Source organism: Hylaeus anthracinus, unplaced genomic scaffold, assembly GCF_026225885.1.
Source record: "Hylaeus anthracinus isolate JK02 unplaced genomic scaffold, UHH_iyHylAnth1.0_haploid 11982, whole genome shotgun sequence".
Taxonomy (NCBI): Eukaryota; Metazoa; Arthropoda; class Insecta; order Hymenoptera; family Colletidae; genus Hylaeus; species Hylaeus anthracinus.
In genome coordinates, this window is record NW_026534330.1 from 10,955,405 (window position 1) to 10,982,933 (window position 27,529).

General features: G+C 33.5%; 3 protein-coding genes and 1 long non-coding RNA gene across 4 annotated transcripts; 2 read left to right on the top strand and 2 right to left on the bottom strand.

Moving 5' to 3' along the window:
• Window positions 1–173: 173 nt before the first annotated feature.
• LOC128885877 (kinesin-like protein KIF23) lies at window positions 174–5,268 on the bottom strand. Its single transcript, XM_054140195.1, has 15 exons — window positions 4,610–5,268; window positions 3,887–4,456; window positions 3,543–3,713; window positions 3,277–3,475; window positions 3,079–3,217; window positions 2,820–3,019; window positions 2,630–2,734; window positions 2,467–2,552; window positions 2,257–2,387; window positions 2,067–2,170; window positions 1,901–2,005; window positions 1,678–1,824; window positions 1,298–1,615; window positions 967–1,203; window positions 174–883 (listed from the first exon to the last, which is right to left on the bottom strand). The coding sequence occupies exons 1-15, from the start codon at window positions 4,618–4,620 to the stop codon at window positions 695–697; spliced, it is 2,712 nt and encodes a 903-aa protein (XP_053996170.1). The 5' UTR covers window positions 4,621–5,268; the 3' UTR covers window positions 174–694.
• On the top strand, window positions 1,106–1,694 carry LOC128885878 (uncharacterized). Its single transcript, XR_008459691.1, has 3 exons — window positions 1,106–1,247; window positions 1,393–1,484; window positions 1,589–1,694. It is a non-coding gene; the product is annotated as an uncharacterized LOC128885878 (long non-coding RNA).
• LOC128886281 (CDGSH iron-sulfur domain-containing protein 3, mitochondrial) lies at window positions 5,259–6,087 on the bottom strand. Its single transcript, XM_054140991.1, has 2 exons — window positions 5,931–6,087; window positions 5,259–5,630 (listed from the first exon to the last, which is right to left on the bottom strand). The coding sequence occupies exons 1-2, from the start codon at window positions 5,994–5,996 to the stop codon at window positions 5,259–5,261; spliced, it is 438 nt and encodes a 145-aa protein (XP_053996966.1). The 5' UTR covers window positions 5,997–6,087.
• Window positions 6,088–10,850: 4,763 nt separating this feature from the next.
• On the top strand, window positions 10,851–20,185 carry LOC128885971 (uncharacterized). The gene is made up of 4 exons (XM_054140434.1): window positions 10,851–11,182; window positions 11,279–11,435; window positions 13,603–13,770; window positions 16,749–20,185. Exons 3-4 carry the CDS (start codon window positions 13,611–13,613, stop codon window positions 17,018–17,020), a joined length of 432 nt encoding a protein of 143 aa, XP_053996409.1. The 5' UTR covers window positions 10,851–11,182; window positions 11,279–11,435; window positions 13,603–13,610; the 3' UTR covers window positions 17,021–20,185.
• The last annotated feature ends 7,344 nt before the right edge of the window (window positions 20,186–27,529 follow it).

The following is a 27,529-nucleotide window of genomic DNA, read 5'->3' on the forward strand; positions in this document are numbered from 1 at the left end:
GCAAATACTAAAGTTGTTCGAAATTTATAATAATTATTTATTTGAAAACTGAATTCATAAAACCGCTTTTGCAATTCGACCGTAAAAAATAAAACAAATTTCGATTATTCTTAATTTAGATTATTTGTAATTCGCACCGTGTAGAAACGATGTATATATATATATATATATATATATATATATTCACTACTTTGCTGTTGGCAATACACGTCCAGGCTTCTGTTATCCTAACGTTTGTATTATTCACAGAGTCTGTGTTGTAGAAGCCACGGGAAATAAATGGACATTTAACACGATAAGGAATTATAAATAAAAAAAGATATTAGGAAGGAATATGTTGAATTTTATTTTATAAGCTGCACAGTAATTAGTCTTTTAGTAAGAAATAGCTTTCGCAACAATATACTTTAAACTATAAACAATTAACTTATTTTCCTATTATTAAAATTAATCTAACTCGGTAACAGAAAATATATATTTCGTTGTCAAATTAAACAAAGATATAATAAACATAAGTTTATATACTTATAATTGATTTGTACTTTTTGTTATTGCATAACGAGATCGAAGAGAATTTCACCTCTTCGCAACTTTGGTTTTTACATACATATTATGTATTTTATCTTATTTATGAAACATATTTTTGCAATGTTTCATAAGCAAAATAACGCATACAAAAGTTATCTTGATGAAGCTAAACGCGTGGTTTCTTCGAATAATTTTCTTCCGAACCGCAACATTCTTTTTGTGAAACGAAATCTTTATTTTCTGGACTTAAAAAAACGCTACGTTTTCTGCTTACAACAGGTGATACTTGTTTTAAATGTTCCATGTCATTAAATACAACTTGCGCACCTCCTCCACTTGTTGGTAGTATATCACCCTACGATTCAAGAATTAGTTAGAGTATATACCTATATAATCTTTTATACATGCATTTCAGGTTAAAAAATGACTAAAACCAACTTTATAAAGTTTAGTTTCAAGTTCACCGTCCACATCCTGCTCCTGCGCAACGAGGCAATATCTGGATGCTCTATCTGTTATGTCCTTCGGATCTGTCAATTGTGTAACACTTAATTTATGTCGCATAAGAGGTTGGAAAATGGTTCCAACTGGAACTAAACCAGGAGGCCGATGATCGATCCATCTCTCTGCACTTTGAGACCGCCTGTATCGCAGATTTACTACTGGAATTCTTTCCTAAAAGTTACAAAAGATAGAATAATTTGTTGCAGAATATAATGGTAAGAATGTAATAAGGCAATGAGTATTGAATGTTTACTTTTCTACTTACTCGGACATTATTATTATCTCCAAACTCAACAATAGACGTAGGTTTCGGAGTAATTTTTGGAGTAATTGTCATGTCATTATCTTTAAACTGAATAGTAGATGCAGACTTCGCGCTTATTTTTGGAGTAACTGTCATACAAGACATAGTTTCTGAGGAACAGCTTGGACTACTTGCAACTTTGGATGACGTAGGAATTTCTATATCACTTGTTCCTGAAATTATTTCCTTAGGTTCTTCATCTTTCGTGATTTCATCATTATTATTTACTAATATCTGTTTCATTAATTTCAGTTTGTCCTCTTTCTCCTTCATTTGGCACTAAACAAATATTAAACAACATCAAACAGTCATATAAAATGTATGCGAATATAATTAAATACCTGAAGAAGTTCACGTTGACGACGTAGTTTACTTTCTAATTCCTTGCCCATTTTGTCGGTTTCCACTTGAATTTTACTGTTGTATTTTTCCTTAACTCTCAGTTTATCTATTTCACGTTGATTTATTATCATGTCCTTGTTCTTTAACTACAAATAGATTGCACCAATTTTATTCTTACTCACAAAATAGGAACAATTTATAATATAAAACTTTTAAAATTACTTCTTGTTTCATGTGTCTGATTATATCATTCGCGCTATTTAATCTATACAATAAAGTATCGATATGGGCTTCCGTCTTACAAATATGAGCTTCTAAAGTAGATATCTGTAAGAATTAAATAATACCAATAATTTTATTTAACATTAACATTTATTTAAAAACTTACTTTTTTCTTTTGTTGGTCACTCGATGCTTTCAGCGCGGAATTTTCGATTTTGAGCGATACGTTCTCGCGCTCTATTTTTACCAACATATTTCTGAAGTTATTTTCTAAAACGATTCATTTTATGTAAGTTAATTTTTTTATACGGGCAAATTAGTACTTTATCTAAAATTAATATCGAAATAGAAATTACGTTTCTGTTTCAAATCATCTTGTAAGACGTTTCGTTTCTGAATACGCATTTCCAAGAAGCGCATCAACGTAGTAATAATTTCATCATTGTGTGGACTGGATAAATTCATTTCTGGGAATGGACCTCCAAGACTTTAAAAATATAATTATTTTGTATAATAAAATAGTATCCCTGTTATAAATACATGAATAATAATAGAATGCAATATACCTATATACTAAACCTAAATCGACTTCTAAGTCACCGGCACCCGCATGACCGGCACACTCCAATCTATTCTTTGCCTCCTTAAATAGCTATGCAAAAAGGTAATAATAAACAAATATTCTAAAGGCTTATATCTCACTGCATTAAAAAAAATGTATTGCCCTACTTTGTTGGCTTGTTTTCTACCGGGTACATATCCTAGATTTACTTTCGGAGTTGCAGAATTTGTAATTTGCACTTCTTGACTGACTTCTGCAAACTTCACAACTTGCTTTATGAAAAAAAAAAAAAATATCGTCAGCATTCGATCGACGTATTTTGTACTTTACTTGGGTTTGTAAAAAATAAACACTCACTATAGTTTCGTCATAGTCATCAACTCTAGGATTAACACAAACGATCATTCTCACAGTTCCTTCACCATCAAAATAATTCTTAAAAAGGTGCGTCACTTTGGAATCTCGATAGGGAACTATTTTGTTTGTATTCTGGGTTTGATTTTCACGAAGTATTTCCAAGCATGTTCGCAGCGTCATTAATGAATTATTTATATTTCCTATTTTAATAAATCTGAATTATGTACATGATAGTGTAAGTAACATTTGCATCATTTACCTGCTTCTCTAAGACGTTGACCAGTATTTTTGGAACGATTTGTACGTTCACTTCCAGCTAAATCTACTAAGGATAACTGACTGATGCAAATGACTCGTTTATCTTGAACAACTTGTTCACCTTCCCTATCTAATGGTGCCTGGTAGAAGATTAATATAGTAACTACAAGATTATAATAATATCATTAGTTTGTCTTACCTGTACAAGTCTTATAGTGAAAACACTGTGAGATCTACTTGATTCAGCATTAAGAGCTGTGTATGCAACATGTCTTTTGTGTTGACCACGTTGGAATACTTCAAATGCTTCCTCTGAACTTTTAACTTCTACTTCTGTACATCCATGAATATACATGTTCCTGTTTCCATCTTCACGAATAATTTTACTCTGTAAAGTTCTGAATTTCCCAAATTTTGTCATATATCTTACAAAACATTAATTATTCTTTCAACAAATTCACTCACTTTACTTTTCCTTCATTATCATCCAATAAATCATATACACTGTTATTATAAATTTCAACATAAGTTATAAACACTGCATATACATTATCCTCATCAATGAATATAATTTGCGAGTTGCTATTTTGTGTCACAATATTCTCATTGAAGTTATTCTCATTATCTGGTTTTCGCCTTTAAAAAACATGGAAGATATCAGGTTTAAATTGAAGAAGGAATGTCAAGTTTTCTTTCCTTAAAATTATTAATTATTATTATATAAAATTTAATCTGTTTCTGATTCTGAAAAGGGCAAGTCTTGACATTCCTTCATAGGGATACCTGTTTATTATAGCAATGAAACATACATTCTAGGAGTCTTTCCATTCTGAGCTATTACAAATCTTTGAAGGTCATTTTGTCTATCTAATAGTGCATCAGCTTCAGATTGAATGTCAAATCCATTCAACTTATCCGGTTTAAAGAGAAACTTCTTGGCCTGGCAAGTTGCTATACTATTAAAGATAACATCCAAAGTACGAGGCATGATGCCGGGATCATTGGGATTACCAGACATAGTGTATGTTTTACCACTTCCAGTCACCCCATATGTAAACAGTAAATTATTTTTACCATTAACAAGATTTTCTATCAATGGTAAAGCAACACAATCGAATACTTCTTTCTGAGAAGAATTGGCGTCAAAAACGTGACTGAAAGATGTTTGAATAGCTCTGTTTGCAGTACGAATGTTTATTACAGATTCTGGTGATGTAATAATTAAGCTTGTATCAGAAATGATATTTATACACGATATGTCGTTAGGATGAATCATTGGTCTTAAACGACAATAAACTTTGACGGGTTCTTTAGATGTCTCGTTATCACATTTTAGACGGTTAGCATGTTTTCGTGATGCAACAGGTGGTCTTGAATTCCTAAAGCATTTGAAAAAATAAAGATCACTTTGACGAAATCGTGAAATATACGTTGATATAAACAAAAATTCCCTTATAATCAATAATTGTTTGTGGATGATTTAATTCATGGAATACATAATAAATTCGTTAATAAGATAAACAAAATCTTACATAGATTTCATGATGATTGGTGATCAGAAAAATCTAACCACGGTTACTTTGAAAAAATATTTAAATAGTCTACGATTAATTCGACATTCTTATTGCTGTAACCGTTGCACACACGTTATCACGTATCAAGTTCAAAATTCAAATGTGTAGCAAGTGAAGTTCGTAACTAAACGATTTATAGTAAGTTTTCATTACACCTAACAGGGACTTTAATTCGTTCTTGTAAACTTGTCCAATATGAATGATCAATTTTACATTGTGCATTGGAAATAAAGCATAGTTATTTTAAGAGAAAAATTTAAAATGTTTGAACTTTGTCCCTGGAGAAAAAAGATTTTATAAATAAAATCGCCTGAGTTGCGATGAGGCTGAAACTACGAATAATACTCTGAATGAATTTAGACTCGATAGAAATTATACAAATTACTATTTGTGCATAATAATTATATTTTTAAAATAACAGATTGAATGAGAAAATATATATATATAATGATGACAAATAAAATAATTCTTTTGTTTAAAGTATTTCAGGTATTTTTTGGCACTATATAATGTGTGATAGGATTAAAAAGTTGGAGTCATATAAATGAAGTATGGTATATATTTAATAACAAAAATTTAATTAAAATATATTCAATTACTATAATTTCTAGGATTCTTTTCTTCTAGGATTCTTTTCTTGGACTTCGTCTTTGTTATGCGTACCATCACAGAAAGGTCTATTGGATGTTTGTTTACAATTGCATAGCCAATATTCCTTAGTTTCTGCAACACTAAAGATTATAGGTTTTTGCTTAATTTTGAGATAGATGTTTCTATGGGTGCCATCACAAAATGGTTGTGAGTGACTTTTACCACATAAACACCAAGAATATTTTTTACCAGCTATGCAAGTGTATTTAAATGGCTTATAGTCATATATAACACCATTTTCAACTTGATCATTTGCACTAAAATATTTTTTTAGTACATTTTTAGGCAATTCCAAATCCTCTTCCTTTGCTTTACTATAACATCGAACCTGAAATTATTTAATTGTGGTCAGTATATTATAAAATACAGTAATAAATATGGAATTTCAAGTGATTCATTGATAAAGTATAATTCAAGTTGTTCATTGGTGTGGTTTAATTGGTGTGGTTTACTATTTGCAATATATTTTTGATATTTCTAACAATTAAAATATCGCACTACATCGAATGTATTATTAAAAGTGTAAGTGAGGTTATCAAGGCAATTACACTAGATACAAAAAAGCTACGACACATGTGGTGCTTCTAAAACTTAAAATAATATTACATTTCCTATATTAAAAACTAACATTTCGACATTTGAATCTGCTTAAATACGCAAGTCGTGGGATTTTGTTTAACAGTGTAGCACTCATTGTATTTAATATTTCTCACATGGATAAATAACATAAATAATAACTATCGTAGATGGATATCAATAGGTATCTCTCTGGGTTTTAATGTAACATATAGTGCGCCACAAGTGTCATACTATAGAACTAAACTTGATACGAGTAAGAATATTCAATTCAAAAGACAAATATATAGATTTTAACATTATAAAAAATTGTTTATTAGAGTACGAAGCCTACCTCTGGGGCTATATAACAAATTGTTTATTAGTATAGTTGAGGGGTTCAATAGTAGTGGCGCCTAATCAGAAAGTAAGCCAATAAGAATAATGATTAAGTAATACTATTGTAAAAAGTTTAGGAGAAAAAATGTACAAAGAGAGCAGCACATAGTAGTGCAAAGTATAACTGAATGTACGCACTTTAATTCAATAAACAAACAAACAAGCAATAGTAGTGGCGCCATCGGTGGGAAAACGTCCAAGTTTGTAGTGAAACTAGTTCCCAATATTTCTTTAAGATGGCGCCACCTAATTTTTGAATAAATTATTCTTTATTTTTGTATAAATGCTTAATTACTATCATTCTTTGCTTTATAGCACTACAATATATTAGTTACTATGCCAAATTTATCATTTTTATGAACAATTTTTCAATTTAGCGCTAATTATCAACACTTTAGTTTGTGGCGCCATCTGAAGGCAAAAAATGGGAACTATTTTCACTATAAACTTGGACGTTTTCCCACCGATGGCGCCACTATGTTAGTTGAGTGCAAGAGAAAGAGACAGAAAACATGTGCGAAAAGGATAGAGCACACAAATTAGTTTATCGTTCACCGCTAGATGGCTATATTGTCGCTATGCCCGTAATTGGGTATATGATATCTGCGATGCCATATTAAAATTTATTTATTTATTAGTTTAGCGATTAAGATCGACAGTGGAATATGTAATAATAAATATATATATTGTATATATACTTATATGTTATATAAATTATATTATTTTTGTAAAAAATCCTGAATATAAAGCATTAATGAACATAATGCATATTTACATTGAGCCAAATACCCAAAGTGTTAAATACACAAAAACTTATGAAATGACATATTTTCAAAATTGAAAAAGGCTTCTCGACTAGCTAATCTTGCTCTTTTAAGTATTTTGTTATTCTTCATAATAAAATAATAGTAAAACAAACTATATGTTTGACGTAGAAAGGATAAACTCGACATTTTTTTATTTTACTAAATCTGTTTAATGTAAGGTATCAACAATGTTTAAACAAAATATGGAAAAGCTCAAATTAAATATGAAAAATGTCATATATAAGATTATCTTCAAGGAAGACTAATTTTCTCTAACTTTTCATTAAAAATATTCAAAAATAATAAATTCAAAATCAGTTTAAGAAAATCAGTCGGTCTGTCTCAGGACCGTATTATCGAGTTTCATGGAATAATTATCACAGTTCAATGAGATCGAGGCGAAAGTTTAATGCAGCTGGAATGACGAGCGGAGGGATTTCCAATAAAAAAGAGCTAAGACAACCCATTCAAACTCGACCGATTAATGGAATGGAGGAGATCGTTGTAGAACAACTGGGTACCTCTGAACGATCATTCAAAAATGATAGTAACTCTCGCGTGTAAGAAAATAAATGGAATACATTTGTTTTCATTCATCCAATAAAGATTTCTTTTACAGGAATCTTTGTTTACTTCTAATTGACAATGGAAGTTCGACAAATACATTCTAATAAATTTGAAGTGTATGAAATGTACGTGAATTCAATCACAATGCCATTTCTTCTTTTGATGCTTTTAAAAAGAGCCAGAGAGGTGGAAACAGTAGTTTTTAGAAAACCGCATTTGAAATATACACAAAAAGGAATTGATATTTTGTCCTCCTAGAATCCCTCCTCAATTAGAAACGCTGCTCGTCCACGACGTTCGAGTATTTTGGGAACGGCCATGCAACAAGTGTCGCGGCCAGTTTCTTCTCCCGTTTTACTGGATGGAAGTGCACTCTAATCACGGTTTGTTTTATTCCCAGAAACCAGCGCCCGAGGAGATTCAAGAGGGTGAGCGTTAATCGTGAGGGACTCGGTCGGGAACTCTGTGGATCTGTCTCGTCCGTGAGATTCTCTCATTTGTCAAACCAGCTTTTCGTTGACTCTGCAGTTAAGAGGATGAACTATAGGTAAAGTTTCAAAAAATCGTGTTACGGAGGCGGCCACAAATAGAGATCTCGTTACCAGTATTACCGTCATCGGTAATCGGACAAATTTAACAATGCTTGTCTTTGATTTTACCAATAACAGAAAAATTAATCATCCATAATACCAGAGGCAATGGAGGATGTTAAAAGATGGCTTGCCTTTCCTGAGGGTTGAAAACGAGTAAATATGGTGTTATAATGACATAATAGTTTGCTGACAGAAAGGAAAGTTTTAAGAGACAGTAGAATTTTTACAAAAAATCTAATTTATAAGGAAATTCTGTAAGGAAAGATTTGGAAATAAATGAACTGCTGAAAAATGTTTTGAAATGTTATAGTTCACGAATGTGTTATAAATCAATCAATTTCTTATAAATTCATAAATTCGTTAACAATCTTTAATGTTCAATATGTATAAATTTGTGCTAAATTTTGTATAAATGATTATTAAAGTATCAATCATATATTTATTATTACGAATGTTACACATTTATAATGTGAAGAATATAAGAGAGACTTGATAATTGCAATTAGAACACACGTACTCCTATAAAATTTAAAATGTATTAATAATATTAATAAAGCGCTATCCAGTGCTCCACCTTCCCTTACCCAGGTTTAAAGTAGACGTTCTATTTTACCAAACGCGTGAGCTACCAGAGATAATGGTTTCTAGACCATGAAGACTGCGTTGACGACAGTCAGCAAATAAAAAGCACGTGTTCTTCACAGAAGATTTTCTACGACCATTTGTTTTTTATGCCGTGACCTTTTACGAGCAACGCACTCGGCGAACTCCCGATCGAATAGTCCTGGAAAATCGAACACGGAGTGCGTTTCATGCTACATCGAATGAAAATTGATATAACGAATCTGTATAAATTAATACAGACAACCGTGTCACAATACTTTCTAACCCATTACTTTAATACCATTTTGGGTGGAGACAGGAATTTTAAATAATAGATTTTTACGAATTTATTCGATAAAGTATTTATGGTGTACAAATATTAAAAAACTTTGTCATTAAAGTACAAAATTGTAAAGCAACTTTTCAAAATTGTTTTACAATTGAAAATGTATTTCATTTTACTTTTCTCCCATACAGACCAAAAAATAAAATAACGGGTTAAGACAGCCAGCTTGAAGCTTGTGCTTGAAGCTTCATCGTGATTAAACGCGTTCTGCAAGTTGCAATAATTGCGGAGCTTCGTGAAGAATTCAGCTACACGTTGGGAACACTTGGCAGTTGAGCGTTGCATTTTTCACTTTAACGTGGTTAAAGACAACCCGTTGGTTTCCTCATGGGAAGTTTTTATTAAGAGGTCGCTTCGAGGAAGAAGAGGTCTAAAGGTCTTCAATATCACGTTTTCTGATAAATTTTTGATATTCCTTGCGACGATGTCCCTGGGAAGCTATCTACTAGTGAAATTAAATATTTAACGACTAAGTATAAATTTAAAGCGTACGTTTAGGAATTATCTGGTTCAAATGACTGTTCAACATAGCTGTGACGGAGCGTAAGAGACGTACATAATATATTTGAGGGTAAAAGGTTCAGCTTTGCAGATCGTACCCTTGAGGAATGAATCAGTCGGATGCAAACTTTCACTTAATACAGTCGAACCTCGGTACCTCGGAAACCTCTATAACACTGCAATTTCGTTTATTTACTTCGTTGCGCTATGCAAACCTCTACAGGTCGAATAACATTCCTTTGATACATTAATCGTCACAATTACAAATAACAAATCACAAGTCACCGAGTCTCGACTCTATATCTTCTTTAGTCTGAACTATTTAACCAGTGAAAACAATAAAATAATAATAAAAAAAAAACGAAGATGCTAAACGTTAAAAAAAATTGCCTTTTGGCCATAATATTTGTATAAATTATTTTGAAATACTCGTCGTGAGGTAAAACAAGCTCTTATGTATTTATAGCTAATAAATATTGATTAAATTCGAAATGTGTTCGACCTAGTTGGAAATTTTCTTCAGCGCAAGGTTCATTCTGTTAATTAATCTAAATAAGTTATCGTTAACATTTACCGAAGTTTCGTTCCTGCAATGAGATATCGCGTCCACCGTTTAGGCTTCCATCATTTGGACCCGTCGACCGAGTGTCACATTTAGTAAGAAAAATTAACAGAACAAACATTTTTACAAAAATAAATTGTTTAAATAAATAAACAAACAATTTCTTCTGGCATGAGTGAATTACCCATTCAAAAATCCATAATTAAAAAACAATTTGTCATAGCACTTCTAGTTTCCAAGTTATTTAAAAGAACATGTTTTTCACCCTTCACTTTAGAGGCTGTTATTACTCCTTGAATATGCACGGTTGCCGATAAAAAACAAATACGTGTGAAATATTTTTTTGAGAACTGTACCTCACACAAGTTTCATCAAATTCGGTGTGTTGGTGCTGGATATGTTCCCTTGTCAGTTTCGATGGGAGGTACCCTTAAACCCCCGCGTGACGTCACACCGTACAAAGGTACACGGTTGCATCCCCAATGATACCGTTGCCTAATTCGTCGGCGGCGTGAACGAGTCAGAAAGAAAATCATCCGTAGGAGAGGGCACGGGTGAAGCTGTTGCGCGATTGGTCGCCGTTAGGGGTGTCTGAATACTTCGTGGGTGGTTGGGAGCGACTATATAAACCGTTTCACGGATCATGGTACATCGCAGTCGCTCTTACGTGTTGCTTCGTCGTCGGTACCGGGGTTCTTCTTTCGTCGGGACTCGTTCGGTACACAAGTTCGATCCCTCCGCCACCGGAAGTCGATCCTCTGCCTCCGCTGGAATCGTTCCATCGAGAACGGCCAGGCAGATTTTTCAGTTTCCTTGATCATCGAGAAAATAACGCTGGATTCGGCCACAACACGGAAGTGTGCCGGAGAGATACGTTCTGATTCCGTCGGTGTAGTTCCTACACTTTCGCGAAAGCAGGAAACGAGAGGATAATTCGCCCGCGAAAAGGTAAAGGGTGGAAGAGTGATCGCGAGGGACGAGTGGCCTCGTCGCTCGAAGCGCCCGCTTGATTTAATCGGCGATTCAAGCTCCCTATCGTTGCAGACCCTCGATTAGACGAAAAATCAACGAGAAGAAGAGTAAATTACATTCCGTGAACGATTATTCGAACGTGATACGATTGCGCGAGGATCGATCGGCGGATAAACGTCGGTGTGCGGGTTCCCTATCATCTGCTCAGGATTTAATTCATATACCGCTGGTAAATATGATGTTATCTGTACTAATACGCTAATGCGCAAAACTTAGCGGACAAACTTTTAAACGGTTCGAAAACATGGAAGTTTTCAACCGAATGGAATCAAACTCTGTGAGGAGTAGTTTTGAAGTGTCTTTTGGGTATTCTAAAGGGGTGAAATTTGTTTGTATGTCGGGGGTAATTTTTGGAACAACTGAACCGATTCGAAAAATTTGTTCTGTGGTAGAAAGCTGCACTGTCTCTTAGTAGGTTATATTTTATTTGAATAAAAATAAGATTTCAGTTCGAAATCGAAATATTTGAAAATAAAATTGTGGCATCGCGATACTCGCAATCAGTAATATCGATTGAAACATCTGAGTTAGGTACTTTCTATTTAGTTAGTATTATAGAGAAAAGATAGTACTTACAGATTAATACGCTGGTTAATAAATGTTCTCTTTTGTTTGTATCTTAAATCGTTGCCTATTGTGGATCATAACTCTTTTTTCACTGTTTTACTTCAAATATTATTCTAATCTCGTTCTCATTGATTTTTGAACAGATAGACAAAATAGTAGACAAAAGTTTATTTTATCGAAATAATTATATGAAATTGTTTTCATACATTTTGGTAGATATACTTTTAAGATCGTAAGCAACAAGTATGTCAACGGTAACGAAAATCTATTTGACGACACAGGAAAAAGAGTACCTCCTTAACCCTTTGCCCTTTGTGACGAAGTACGAGTGACCAAGTCGTGTTGGTTCTCAGAAAATACTTTAGATATCGCCAGGAAAATTTATTGGAGTTCATTTTCATATTGTAAAAAGTTCTTCAAAGGGGCCTTTGGCATTTTTGGTTTTAATGGAGTACGAGAGGCATGAAATATATTAAATGTTTAATGTTTTACATGAATATACACATGGTTACAAATAAACGTAATAAAGATAATGTAGGTCCTTTTGAGAAACCTTTTACAAAGTTAATATTTCAGTGATGGCAATTAAATGTGAATAATAATATAAAGTTACTTTAGGAAAGTCATGTATGAAGTTGTTTTAATGGTTACATTTCAACACGTCACCAAAATGAAATTCGTTTTGGAAAATCCTTTATAAAGCCAGCATTTTAATTTAATACAGGATTCCAACAAACGAAATGAGAATTTTATTTACAAATATAGTAGTATTGGAAAGATTATGTCTTCATAAATAATTGGATAAATTTTAATTGTTGCATCCTTTACTAAGGACTGCATCCCTTTACTCGATAAAAAAAAGGTATTGGTTACAAATGTTTACTGAAAACCAACAAGGTTGAAACAACGTTTTTGTTCTTTTTTAAAGTGTAGTTTTCGATCAGATCGTTTCATTGTTAAAAAAAAATATAGTATACCGTGAAATATGTTTCTGCGTTTGCTTGAATTTTCGAGATGTCAAACATGGCCTGTTGGGAAAATGTAACAGTATACCGTATACCATGAAATATTACAAAATAAAACCGTTTTCCCATGTATTGTTTAATAAAATTTATTATTTGTTGACTTTTCTTCTTATTTATAAGTGTCTTATCAGATTTAGTAATTTTTTCATATATATTAAGGATTTTTGGAAACAAAGAATAAAAACGTTAATAAATTAGTGCTTATAAATTTTTATGCTCTTTGATATTCTATAAAATGATGGGAAAGAATCTAACACCAATCAGATTGATTTAACATTTAATGTATATCTGCCATGGTATGAGTCGTGGCAGGCTTTGTCAAAAAATATTTTCGCGCGTAGTTTCGTCTTTCTTCAATGTGTCAGTGTCTATAAAAACCAAACAGAAACGAAGGAATATGCAGATGTTCTATAAATATACAAATAAGAGGATTAAGAGAATAAACATTTAATCTAAGCTAAGGTTACAAATGATGAAATATAAAGGCACAAAATTAATTTCTACACCTGATATATTAAAAATAACGCTTCGAAACAATTTACTTCACATAGTCACTTCTCATATTCATTCGAATTAAAATTTGCCCCAGGCTGTTCCTAAGAACTGTGTTCGATTTTCGAACCAAGAGACGAACGTGCATAGGGGTGGTTCTTGTGAATGACGACTAGTAATTGGGAAATTTCGGGAGGCGGGAAAAATAGTAGACTAGCCATAGATGAATACATTTATGTATTGTATTTGCAGGCAAGAGGATGCTTTCGCGAGGTCGAAAGGCTCAGTTGATGCCGTGCTTCGGTAGCGTTGAGTTCACGACGTGTTTGTGGATCGCGTGTGCGGTTTTAACCCTGGTTGCCTCTCAACCGAGTTACTACAGCCACAGCCGTTACGGGAAGCGACATGAGCCACGCGCGGGTGAGTCACGAGTTCTCTATAATTTACGATTTTTCTTATTGCTGTTTTAATTATTAAACACAAAGGAATACGGCTTAGGTTAGGTTGGCTTAGAAGTTACGAGTTGTTCATAATTTATGATTGTTCTTAGGGCTGCTTTAATTTCTTGGCTTATGACTCCATTAGACACTGTGTGTGCCGTTGGCAGGCGCTGTGTTTCAACGTCCAACGTGTCTTTGCTAATCTATTCTAAGCCGATTAAATTGTTAAAAGGAAATTACGAAAGTTATTTCTTTTAAGAGGGTAGATGAGACTGGATTCAAGTTGAACGTTTTTGATAAAATAGTTTACTCTGACTTCATTATAGATGAAAATTCAAAAAATTATTTCTTTTAGAGGTGTGCTCTCCTATTTTTAGTAAATAAATACATTTTTGTTTATATTCTTGTTGCTTAATACGTTGGTCGCCACGTCAGCCAGAGTCTCAGGACTCTTCATTAATAAATTAAGAAAATTAATGCAATAAATGAAAGAGATGGTGGACTTCAAAGTTTGAGTATCGACTTTTCATGTTTTTCTAAGCCGTCGGACTTCATAGTGAAAAATAGGATAATAAAACCTGTTTTGAAAAATCCGTTATTTTTATATCCTGTCAGACATAATGTTCGAAATGTTTAATATAAGTAAAAAGAAAGTATGCGATTTCATTTTTAAGAAAAATGAATTTATATTTTTCAATTGCTTCATTATAATTATGAAAAAAGTGAAATAGTATAAAAGTAGACATTTTCTTCAATACACTCCATACGGTGCGCTGCAAACCATCGATATTAGCTTATAGTGTACAATTATGTACATGCTAAATGCTGATAGTATTCAGCTTAAGCAGAAACTAATTACGTCGATTAATTCAAAATTAATTTATTTTATTAAGCACTAGTTCTATCGAATAATTTCTGCTTAACCCGAATACTATTTGAAACCTATTTCTAAAATAGTAAAGCTTTGGAGATCGTACAACAATATTACATGAATGATCGTATGCTTCATCTGCGTTACAGTTATTGACAGCTTTTTCGATAGTTGTATCGTTCTCTACCCACATGGTTCGATCACTTTTCACCCAATCCCCTTACAATAATGCGCATCAAACTCATTTTAGCCCAACAGCTAATTTACACTTTGCTATCGTGTTACAGGTCACAGATGAACGATTTTTATTACATAACAACAGTCAAACACGTTTAATTTATCCAAAAATTCTTGCTTGACTCTTGTTTTTTCTTGAGGGAAAAGTATTGTGTTTAGTTTTTATCAATTTTATCAATTATTCTTGTAAATATTAATTATCATAATTGGACTTGAAAACACGCTATGTATAGTATGTATATTTTATACATGGATAAAATCTTACGTTATATAAATACTCTATTTATTTTTTTTCATACTTCGAAATACGTCAGAATATACTAATTTAAATGTTTGATTTAAAAAAAATAGATTACTGCTTGTACTGGACGTCAAGGATCACTATAAAGTTGTATTGCTGGTTCCGAATTTGTGTAAGAAATACAAGCCGTAGAAGTTTGTGATTTTTAGTTATTGGATAATTTAAATTGCTTCCCTTTAAATTACTGACAACGCACTACTTTCGTAACTTTATTTTGCGAGCTCTTGCAGAATATTTTAATTTCATTTTACTAAGTATCAGTTACAGTTTCAGACAGTTTAATGCAAATTCTCAGATTCTGTGGTAGCCAATATTAAGGGTGGAATGAGAACAGTCGATCACAATTACAAGTTTAACGTTACTGGCCTAGTTTCAGCTATCGTAATTGTATCAGATTCGTCTTCCTTTTTCAAAGCGATTAACAAACTATCCAAGACTTTTTAAGTAAGTTACTTTCAATCTTTCCTCGCGATCCTGTTAAACGTTTCTCAACATTTTCTTTTGCCCTTTGTTGACTTTATAAGAAATCGAACAGAGATTCAACCAACAGAGTACCAAATTTGTTTTTAGCAAAGAAAAAACATATAAAAACATAACGAGACATTATTGGTAAAGCCTTTGTAATAATATTTACTATTTTTATGATTATGTATCGTGTTTACGTATACATATTTGTTATTATACCTGTAAATGCCATTACAAAATCTATTTTTCTGTACAGGATACAAACCAAAACATTGAAATATTAAATTATTTTCCAATATTTCATCGACTGATTACACAAAACAATCAGACACACACACATTAGTTCTATTATTTAATTTCTATGTACTGTAATCAAAAGACACTTTGATCAGAATGTCAATAAAGACTCGAATTCACCCCCTCCAAAGAACCATAACACGTGCTCAACCGTGTCGTATTCCGACGTCGTTCTTCGTTATTCGTTGGCTACGCAAACGATCCGAGCTCATCTCGAGCGTAGGACAGGTGTTGGAAACGTAAAAAGTGTCTAGTAATTTTCTTCCTGCTCGTACCCTCTGTTTTCACGATTCTATAATCAGACACGCGCTCCGATCGTTTCGCGGACGAACAGCGATGTCGTCTTTAATTATACCGTTCCCTGTTTCCGGTTACACGATCTTTCCGCACTGAATACGATTCGTATGCGAATAGAACCGTGCGAATCGGCCCCTCTCGATAAATGCACCCTCTTTTGTCGCATTCGATTTACGATAATTGATGAATCTTGGACTCTTTCACCCTAGCCAGGTCCAATTAAGTAAAACTTATTGCCACTATTCCCTTCTTCTTTTGCGTGCTTGTGTTTTTCAAAATAAAACGTTGGAGATACTTCCTGCTTCGTGCCAGGTCTTAATAATTGTTACTGGTTCATCGACGATGACCTTTGTGTCTTATTATGCACGAGAAGTTGTACAGTTCTGACATTTATTGAAAGGGAAATGTAATTCTGTAGACGTGTGAGTTTTCATGATTTTTTTTAGAATTCTTTCTTTTTTACAGGAAAACATTGTAATTTGCATTGCAGGTTCGGTGTTCGTGTCGGGAAGTAGGTACGGGCGCAGCGACGGTTTCCAAAAGGAAGGGAAACCGTTACCGAAACTGGTTCAAGTAGTTCCAAGGATGGATAGATTCTTTTGGGGTAGTCGATACGGAAAACGCTCCCCTTCGGATTACAGGACCGTTTCTTCTGTGAATCGATTCAGCGCCGTCTTGGATTTCATGGATCGTGTTAACGAAGTAGATCTCGGGAGAGACAACGATGCGAATAACGTGAACGATCCCGATCTTCTGTCTTAAGACTACCGTTTCACCGGTCTGTATTTCTAATCTGGTTTCTAACATGAATTATCTAACGACGAAAAGTCATTTGAAAAAGAAAGGCAGCGAGAGAAAAATATTTATGTTATTAAAGTGAATTAATTATTTCTTATAATATATCTAATTAAAGATAGTTTCAATAAAAATGAAGTAAAGTGGTAAAAATAATTGTGTAAGAGTCTAAAAATCTTAACTACTCGTTACAATTCCCTTACTAAAGTTTCAATGAAAAAGAACTCTTCTTCAGGGCTGCGACGACTCTTCTCCGAAGACAGACTTTCGACGTGTTTTTTTCTTCGTTTGCAGACATCTGCGAGAACTTGTTACCTATTCTTCTGCAAACAAAACGAATCGAGAGAAGAAGATCATCGTAATAATTGTTTTCTTTTTTTTTTTCTATTAAAATTGTAACGGTATCGAAGGAGTCGATCGAACGTGTAGAAAAACGAAAATGTCAGCTATTATGATAGTGTATTAACATTTAAATTGCTTGGCATGTAGACATAATACCATGAAGATGGAGGTCAAAGGAAGCATAGTTATTAGAATATGTATTAAACGATTCGAGTCTGCTATTCCGTGCCCTTCAGTATTATCTGTTATTAAATGATGAGCTTCCTCGCTACTTTCGTCTTCCTATTTAACTTTTCAATTTTTCACGCTTCCGGTGAAAATTGTTGCTTGTTTTAAGTCGTGACCAGTATCTTCCAACTGAATTCAGTTAACTGTACTTAGAGAGTCTTTGGAACATGAAATGCCATTGCGGAAGATTGATATGCCATTGTCTCTGGATTTCAGTATATAATTTTAGTACAGAAATTAAAATTTGTATTAAATTCGTAAACGAGATAAAGACTTAAAAATCACTGAGTTATTGGAAAAATGTATATAAGTATGCGTCTACTAAAGAGAGAAAAGTAATCGAATAGTAATCGTTTAAGTTGTAAAGAATTTAGGACAATTCAATGTATGCAATTTATGTATAATTAACATTGGTTTTTTTTTTCCTAGAGAGATTATAATTGATACTTTAGGCGTATTTTAAGGAAATAATGATTATTATTTCGTTTGCATTTCAGTCTCATAATATTTTTAAGAATACGCTATCGATTCTTACGAAACACCTCTACTTAATCAGTCTTTATTTTAAGATATTGGTACTTTAATTAATATGCAATATAATAATCATATTCGTGCATATATGTATGAACATTCATTATCCAAAACGAGTATCAATTATCACTTTGTATAGATTTACAGATATTAAATTTGTATTATTCTCGTTTTTTAGTATTACGATGAAATAGCATGCTTATTTATTTATCTAATCACAAGGTAAATTATTAAAAGTATACGTTTTTATAATATCGTTTTCCTTTTAAATTTTCGATAATTGAGGATTCATTTAATTATACTAAAACGAAACAGCCTACCGTCAAAATAATTATTTATCCGCCTGTCTGTTTGCATGTTTGTCTCGTTAGAATTTGAATTTTGGCTGTACATGTTTCAATAAAATTTTGTGTACATAAATCATTCCAACTTAGAAAATGTGTTACAATGCTTTCTTCTTGAATGATTATATAGATATCAATGTGAGGGAAGTTGCGCGAATAATCTATACAAATCTACTTAATATAAACAATGGTCCCTTTGATAATATTCAATTATATTTACTGTAATATCTGTATGTAGTACAACATCTAAAAATTTATTTAAAGAGATTAAAGTAATCGTATTCAAATGCATTTACATTTTCCTCCTTGAATAATTGAATAAGACGTGAAAGTATCTACCCACAGGTTGTAGAACTTTATTTTATTAAGTAGGCCACGATCGTGACGCTTTTCCTTAGTTTTTTCAACACGACTCACTTTGCGAGTAATTTTCGAGACAAGCTTGATCGCCTCACGGGAACAATGGCGCCTTTTCGTGCAGGTTAAAACGATGTAATCATTTTTGTAAAAGTTTAGCCAGTCTGCCAGTAGTAGAGGTCCACGTTAAGTCGGCCCACCGGGAAATTCCACCTTCCGTTATTTTATTAACTTCTCTCTTCCCTTGAGTCCTCGTTCTTGGCTCCTGCCCTTCGCTTAATACTACTTCTCAATTATTTAACGTGTCATTACAATCTTTTGCCATCAAACAAATCTTTTTCTTAAGAGGTGTCTTCTCGTCGAGACCCACGTTCTCACAATAGAGTAAAAAAGAGCTTTCAAAACCAACAGATTTTCAAATTAATGGTTATCATAATTCCGAGTAATTATCTTTAATATATTTTGTAGACGAAGATACTCATAAACATCGTGCTTCAAAATTTCTGCTTTACTTTTTGGTATAGTTAAGTTTTCTTCAAAGGTCATACTTCCAAAACTATGTTCTTATAAAATTTATCAGAATACATATAATAATAAAAAATTCAATAGTTGAACCTCCCTAATCAGAACATTCCCATTAATGACTTTCAATCTGTCCGTTTTCCTCTTTTTTCGTTCATTTTTCCAATCACTGTGAATTTCAATCGTTTTTTTTTTCACCGCCACGCTTCTTTTTTTTATAGGTAAGTTGTTTTTATTTTTATTTTCAGTATCCTCCGTTGAAGAGCGCAACAAGTTTCCATCGCAATCGAACAAACAGAATGAGATTTAATTATTTCATTTGCTTTTACTGTTTTTATCGTTTTTACTTTTGAAACCATTCGAGTGGCTGTTTCGTTCTCTTCCCCGTGGCACGAAATTGTAAAAGCGATAACAATAACCTTTAATTTCTCGGTCGAGCAGTGCGTGCTCGAACTGTTTCGGATCGGTATGGTTCGTTCGCGATAATTAAACGATCCAGAGAATGCGAGACACACGTTGGTTTATACGACGCTTGCGGATTTCGAGCGGTCGTGTGACTTCCTCCTCGATGCAGTTCCTGTTATTGTTCTGCCAGTCAAACAACGTATTAACTATGTTACGGTCGAAGAATATGTTTACGAGAATGTATGGTAAATAAACGATGAATTTGTCCCGGTAGTACAGTTGATTTTCGAGGTCTCGCATTTCAAACTTATTTATCATTTGTAGCAATATTAATGCATAGTGGAGGATAAGTTAGTATTGTTACAGAACTAACTGGCTAACTTGCTGATTGCATAGAAATGGAAAATATTTGTTGACGATTTCGTCCACACATTTTTTTATTTAATTCATCGTATGTCACAGGTCTAAAACAATCTGAACGTATTAGTATTATTACGGAATCAGTCGAATTAAATAAATAACTATATTCGGTTCTTTCGATATTTTTCTAGAAATTATTTATAAAAGACTGAGATTTCAATAAAAGTCTTATGCAATCGATTTTATTTGTAATTATCTGTTTTAAGAAACAGATGTTTTTTCGCATTTTGTTTATAACTCGAAGTATCGTATTTAAAAAGGAATTAACTTAGCAGAAATATACGTTTCCATTACTTGAAAAAAATAATGATGCAGTTCATATTAAATATAAAATAATGTATGTATTTATTAAAATCATAATTGGCACATAATTACGATCCATCTCTTGTTAATCATATTTAATGAGAGTACATCTACCCAGCAGCTTAAAAGTGATTTACAGGTAAGAATAATATTCAGATTAGATTAAATTAATATTTTTATTGCAAAATATATCACGTTTAATACGAACAATCATACCCATTTGGAAAACCTTTCATCGATTTCCGCATTTTCTAATGTTTACGACTGTTACAATGTTTGAAATTAGTCCTTGATGCATGGTCTTACAATTAGGTTAAATCACTCTAAATTTTCTTCCCTTGGTATTGGTACATCTCGCCTTGTACGTAGTCTGTTTCCAGTTTCTCTTCCCATTAATTCCCACATCGTCCACTCGATTTCATTAAAAACCTTGGACTTCACCTCGACCCTAAATGGAGTTTCGAGCATCACGTTTCCAAGTTATGCCGTGTTGTCTATACGAGACTGCGAATCCTCTACTCAACGCGTCACATTTTTCCCTCTAATTAGAAAGCCTTTCTCTTCGAATATCTCTTTATGACCCTAATCGATTAACGCGATTGTATATTGTTTCCTTAATTTAGATCCATGGAATATCTCTTATTCTGATTTTTTTCCAGTATGCTTTTACTAACGATATCTTTATAGATAGTTGCAATAAACTGACAATTTTTAAAATTGATTAAAATAGTACGAGCAATAAATAACAATAAGTTTCTTGTGTGCCACGTGTCACATAACGATTTGACGATTTATCTACGAACACAACCACATACAGTGAAATAAATATAACAGCAGTATCTAAATTATACATGCATATGCCTTTTAGCTAAAATATGCAAAACATATGCAATATGCAAAATAGTATCTGCATATCAAAATATACATTTACATTAACATCCGTAATTGTAGTTATGAGATTTACAAAGAGAAAATGAATCATTTATAGTATTTCCTAAATTCAATTCAAGACACATGCAAGTAAGTCTCAATGACGCATACGCGCATCCCTCAGATCCAAATAATAAATCCGAATGACGCGTACATCTATATCCGAATTTCTTATTGATAGGAATCGTTCGAAGGAGAAGTAAATGGTCCATTCCAGTCACGATGCAGCTTGTTCCAACGAGTTTTTTCGAGGCGATCGCGAGAAGCCGCTTCGTTTGCATCGCGATATCGATTACGAGCGTGTGCAGCTTCGAGTATCGAATCCCGATAGGCCAATTAGAAACATCAGCCCGTTGTATTCACTTTCGCCGATGAAAACGAAGAGAGCCAACCGGTCGGACGACCGCTGGCTACGGCTTTGTCGAAAGCAACGAAAGTAAGATGACGGAGGAGCGACGGAGAGCAAACGCGCGACGTCCTCGCGAAGAGATGCAGTCTACTGTGGAGCGCGTATTTCACTGGGGTAATTGAACGCACAACCGGTGTCGATGTCGTGGAATTAACCAGAGCAGGCCACCGAGTCACCCTCGATAGGAGACAATGCCGTGGTATCGATTAGAAAGTTTAACAACGTATAAGTTGCCACACATGACGAGAATCGCGATCTCCGCGAGCTAATGTCGCACTGTTTAAGCCAGTTATAGATTTGTTTCGTGAAGGATTCTGACAAAACTTCACTCGATCTTTCATTAATTATGAATCATATGAGCCTATTTCGATTTAAATCGACCACGCTAATTTTATGAAAAACGATACCAAGGTTTCGTAATTTTAACACAGAATCTGTTGGAACGTAGATTTGTTCAATTTTAATGAAAATGCAATTTAGGAACTTGTTGAAAATTTGATATTTTGTAAAGATCGCAGAAAATCATTGACCGCGCCGGTACTAAGATATAATTCGTTAAAATCTGAAACAGAACGTAGAGAGGTATGTGTTGGAAAACTGACGATATTATTTGTGTTTACAAAACATTTATAGACAATTCGTGCAGTGCAGTTAGCTACGTTTATAGTAAACATTATATTAACATATAAACATCGTTATTACTTTCAAGTATTTAAAATCTTTTTTATTACTAGTCACAGTTTATGCCTTGTCGCAAATGGTTACACCTTTTCATGTATTTATTATTCTTCATGTTAGTTAAGTACATTGAATAATAAAATTCTCAAGTTTTGTAAATCGAAAACGAAAACTCGAAAGGTAAATAAATAATAGTTCGTTTCAGACTGGAGACTTATCACCCATCAATTTAAATTGTCTGATCGGAGATATCGATAGCTTTCACTTGCAAATATTGGAATTAAAACTTCATTATACTACAGCTTAGCGACTATATCAATTTCACTGTAAAATATTTACAGTTCGGTTTCACTCATCCCACCGCTTCGCGTCAGGATTCTTCGCACCTTCTGTTTCTAACTCTTGTTTCATAATTTTTAGGACTTTCACTCTAGTCTACGTATTATATAAGCCTTCGAAATCAACCAATCGTGCGAAGATCACAAACGTACAGTTTGATCTTTCATTTTAGAGAATTTCGTTTTAAGAAAGCATCGATGAACAATTGTTGTTAGAGGAGTCTCTCGAGTCGTGACTCGTGCAATAATTTCAAAATTTGCGAGACGAAAGAGATTAGGGAAGAGGTCTGCGGTCGGCAGATCGAGTGGCAAGGTCTTTAAAAGATCGCTTAAACCTATTTGGGACCTACTTTTGAAACGGCCCAGAGGAGAAAGTAAGAGGAGTGACGGCGGTCGCGTGCTTGAGAAAGTAGTCTCGTTCACACGTAAGAGCCCACACGCGTTTTTACAGACACTCACACATTACGCCGGAATAGAATTGCGATTACCACATTTTAATTTTCATGGGATTTCTGGGTCAAGGAAGGAACCCATTATTTTTCTTTTTCAACCTCGAAAGCGGACTGAAAACATAACAAACAAGTGCTTTATGCGTCGCGATATTTATACGCGCGAGAAATTTAACGTGTAATGGCTTTGTTAAATGGATAATCGTCACGGGATGTTGTTTCAGCGATATGTATCTTTTTTTCCATTTGGCAAGAATTGTATGCTACAGAAATTTGACGAACTGTGTACTTTGGTTACTAGGTGAATTATATACTGCGCTTGTGTAAATATATTTACGTGAAAAATTAAATTCATAACACCTTAAATATATCTAAGGATTAATAGAATTCGTGTAAGTAAATTATAGAAACTCTAAAATTAAATGTGAGGGAGTCATTTTTATTTTGCTCGCCAATGTTATTAAATTACTTGCTTTTAAATGTTCTGGAAATAAATTTTCCAGAAATTAAATTTAATTAGCAAGGAGTTCTCATTGTTAACACTTAATTTATTATCAATGTCCATATATAATGCTTTATTCACTTTATCGATTGTCAGACACCTTACCAGCAACGGAATTCATTATGTCGCATTAATTCTGCGTGCGTTAATGGAAATCGAAAACAATATTACTGCAATAACGTATTCGTCCATCCGTGACATCATCACGGACGACACGTGATGTCACAGCGATTTGTTTTCACTTTTTTTTTTCGTGATGTCACTCTAAACGTGACGTTCGTGAATCGCTTATACACACTTTCCCTCGAATTTCCTAAAATGGCTTAGTAATCACGAGTATAAATGTCGAGTAACAAAATAATTTCCATGCATATTTTATCGAATCACGCTTTTCAATTTAAAATTACACGCTACATACATAGATTGTAATTGGTAAATATCTCTATTTCTTGACCAATTCTGTATATTTTGTACTAATCGATCTAAATTTTGTTTCAGGAGGAACCAGCGACGACAGAATGGGAACTGTAACCGTGTTACGGTGACGCGCGTTCGATTCGAAAATTGCAATCATGTGAATGACAAATCATCGCTTATAGCGAACCTTCAACGACAGCAACTGTTAACGAACCGCAATTATGACGAGATTGTATTTCCCGCGACATTTTATTACACCAGTTATAAGCGCGTGAATGTTTCGTTACGATTTCTATCGCATGAATATGGTGATCGTCGATTTTGTGGAATTCGAATTCGAAATTAAGTACGTTGAAGCATTTGGCTTTTTGACGGAGACATTTCACTGCTAGAGATATTTTGAAACGATCGAACTGCATCGCCAGCAAAAGCAACAATTACCAAAAACGAGTGCGAGACGTTATAATATTTAATTGGTATTTTAGCAGAATTAGAAAGTAAGACTCATTGAGTTGTATTCGTAACAAAAAGTTCGTACAATTTGATTAGATTACGATACTTCCATTTCTTATAGATTGGGAAGTAAAAATCGAGCAATAATGTTTAGCGAAACTAAAAATAAAAATGGCGGGTGTTAGTAAAATTAAAGTCTATAGAGTACGAAGGGTAATTAGGAAATAAAGCGAGTTAATTAGAGTACAAATATAGACACCATTAAAAATATTCTGGACCAATTGAAATGTGATAAAACGTGTTCTGGTTTTACGAGTATTTTATGCAGTATTAATTAAATTCTCAATTGACCATTGACTTTTGTATTTGCTGTGTTATTTGCAATGATCGAATTACTCAGACTTCGTACGTAATTTTTTATAACCAATTGCAAAAGAACGTGGCTGCCGGAAGCTGCTCTTGGGTAATTATTCTAAAAGGAAGGTTTTAATTGGTGAATTAATTGGAGGGAAAGTTAACCATTTGAGATATAAATGGAAATATTTCATCAACTATTTTCTTGCCTCTATAAAATCTGCTCTATTTTTCCAAGTTCTAGTTGTTGTTTTATTTAGCTGCTCTTAAAATATGAATATAGTATTCCAAGTTATATTGTAATATCACATTAAAACGTAGACAAATGTAATGGCGAGTAGTTTAAGTATAGTAAGTAAGTTTAGTGTAAGATTATAATAAGAGTGTAGATAGGTAGTATAAGGTTAGAATAAGGATAAGGATGTAAGGGGATAGCGGAAGGAAACAGAAGCCTTGTAACCCCTTTGGGGAAGCAATAAGTATACATACATACATTAAAACGTAGACTTTCTTTGAGAACTGAAAAGAAACTATTTACTAACAAAATGATTAGGAAAACGTTTAATACCGATTCAAAAAGCCAAATTTTATCTTCAGGTTGTTCTGCCTAATCCGAGTAAATAAATGAACAATTGTGATAGAAAAAAAATGTATAAGAAAAACATTATTTGGTTTGAAAAAGTCAGGTAGATTAGTTGCAACATTTGACCCAATTCACTTTAACTGATTATAATGTCACAATACAGTTTCATTGCACCTTATTGTCCCTAGAAAATTAAGTAACCATAAATATAGGTTCTCATGAAATCATATTATTTACAATTTCGCTTTTCCTTTAAAATATTCTTTAGATATAAACAAATTCTGAAAAAATGGGTAGTTATTTTTAGAATCGTCCGAAAGAGAATATCAATTTGTATGGAAAGCGACAACTGTAGTCTTCCTTGAGCGTCAGTCGCCAGAGACATTCCCATCAGCACGTCTCGAGAATCGTTTAAGTCGATCTCTATTCAAGGTATACAATTTCTACTCTTCATTCAGGAGAACTCGCGCACAATTTTCCATGCGAAAGATCGGATTCCAGCGCGATGCGCATAATATGGCGATTTAAGATCGAGAGTGTTCGACTTAAATATCTAATGAAACGTTGATTCGATCGAACGCGGCACGCCATCCAGAGGAAAAAAGTGGGTCGGCGCTGAATCGCAAAACCAACGTCGCTGGATCATCGGTGCACCTTTTATCTATCCAGACGAGTCTGCGGCAACCCGCCTAGAGTCGTTAGAGCATAACTTTCTCCGTGGTCTGGAAAGTCTAATGTTTCCAATGGAATCGTATTGAACAAATGTTCCCCAGGTATGTGGAAAATGTTTGCTACCGTTGATCATGAACCGTCGCTGACTGTTTACAGTCAAAACTTGCTCGACACCTCTGTAAACATCTGCAATCCATTACGGTCTCAATGTCTCAAACGCTTGAAATATTCTACAATTCTCTGCGCACAAAGTGTATGCAGGTGAAAGATGTTGGAACACTTACGAGAGGAGACCAAGTTAAGAGGCCAAATATTAAATGTTTGTGATTTTTCTTACAGAGAAAAGTTGTTACCCGACTTTTCTTTAAAATTTAGAACGTGTTAGGTATGTTTTGAAGTACAATTGGTAATTTTTTCAACTCATTTCACACATGTATCCTTGAGTGATGCCGTTTTTATTGGTATGCCCGCGTAAGATGGGCTATTAACGCTCGCAAGAAAAAGAGATTTGTTTTAAGAATTTTTATTTCACATAACAGATACTTGTGGAATGTTAACGTTTCTATAGATAACAGTAGACACGTTCGAACTAACAAATGTCTGGGAAGAAGTAATCAAATTTCAACATTGTTTCTGAGAAGTTACACGTCTAACGCGCGGAATTCTACGCACCCACTTTTTATATCTGAAGATCTTCTTACAAGCTCGCAGCCATCAGCTCGCTATTGCCAGCGATGAAGGATTGCTCGTCGCGAATATTACCGAGTACCAACTCTCACCACGAGGAGGTTGCTGGGAATAAAGACCCAAAAGAGTGATATGTTGAAGGAATTAGAGTACTTCGATCTGCCTCTACATCGAAGAATGAGGCCTCAATTCAGCCAGCGGTCGATTCGAGGGCTCGTTGGATCCATCGAGAAAATAATTTGAGAAACATTAACAATACAGCAAAATCATATTTGTTAATAATGAATTTCACTATTGTTAGAAATTAATTCTTAGTTATTTCAGCTAATAGGTATAAAGATATGGAAAAATTTCTCACGATTAATGACACTTATAAAGCAATCATATTAAACAATACAAATTCAATATTTAACGGAATTTGAACAAGTACAATGATGAAACAATCACGATTTGCCAAATAAATATTTATTTTTGAAGTCTGAGCATCCTATGCATCCTATGGATCGGACTATCACCATTTATACAAAATATAAAAGTAACTCGTGCATATTT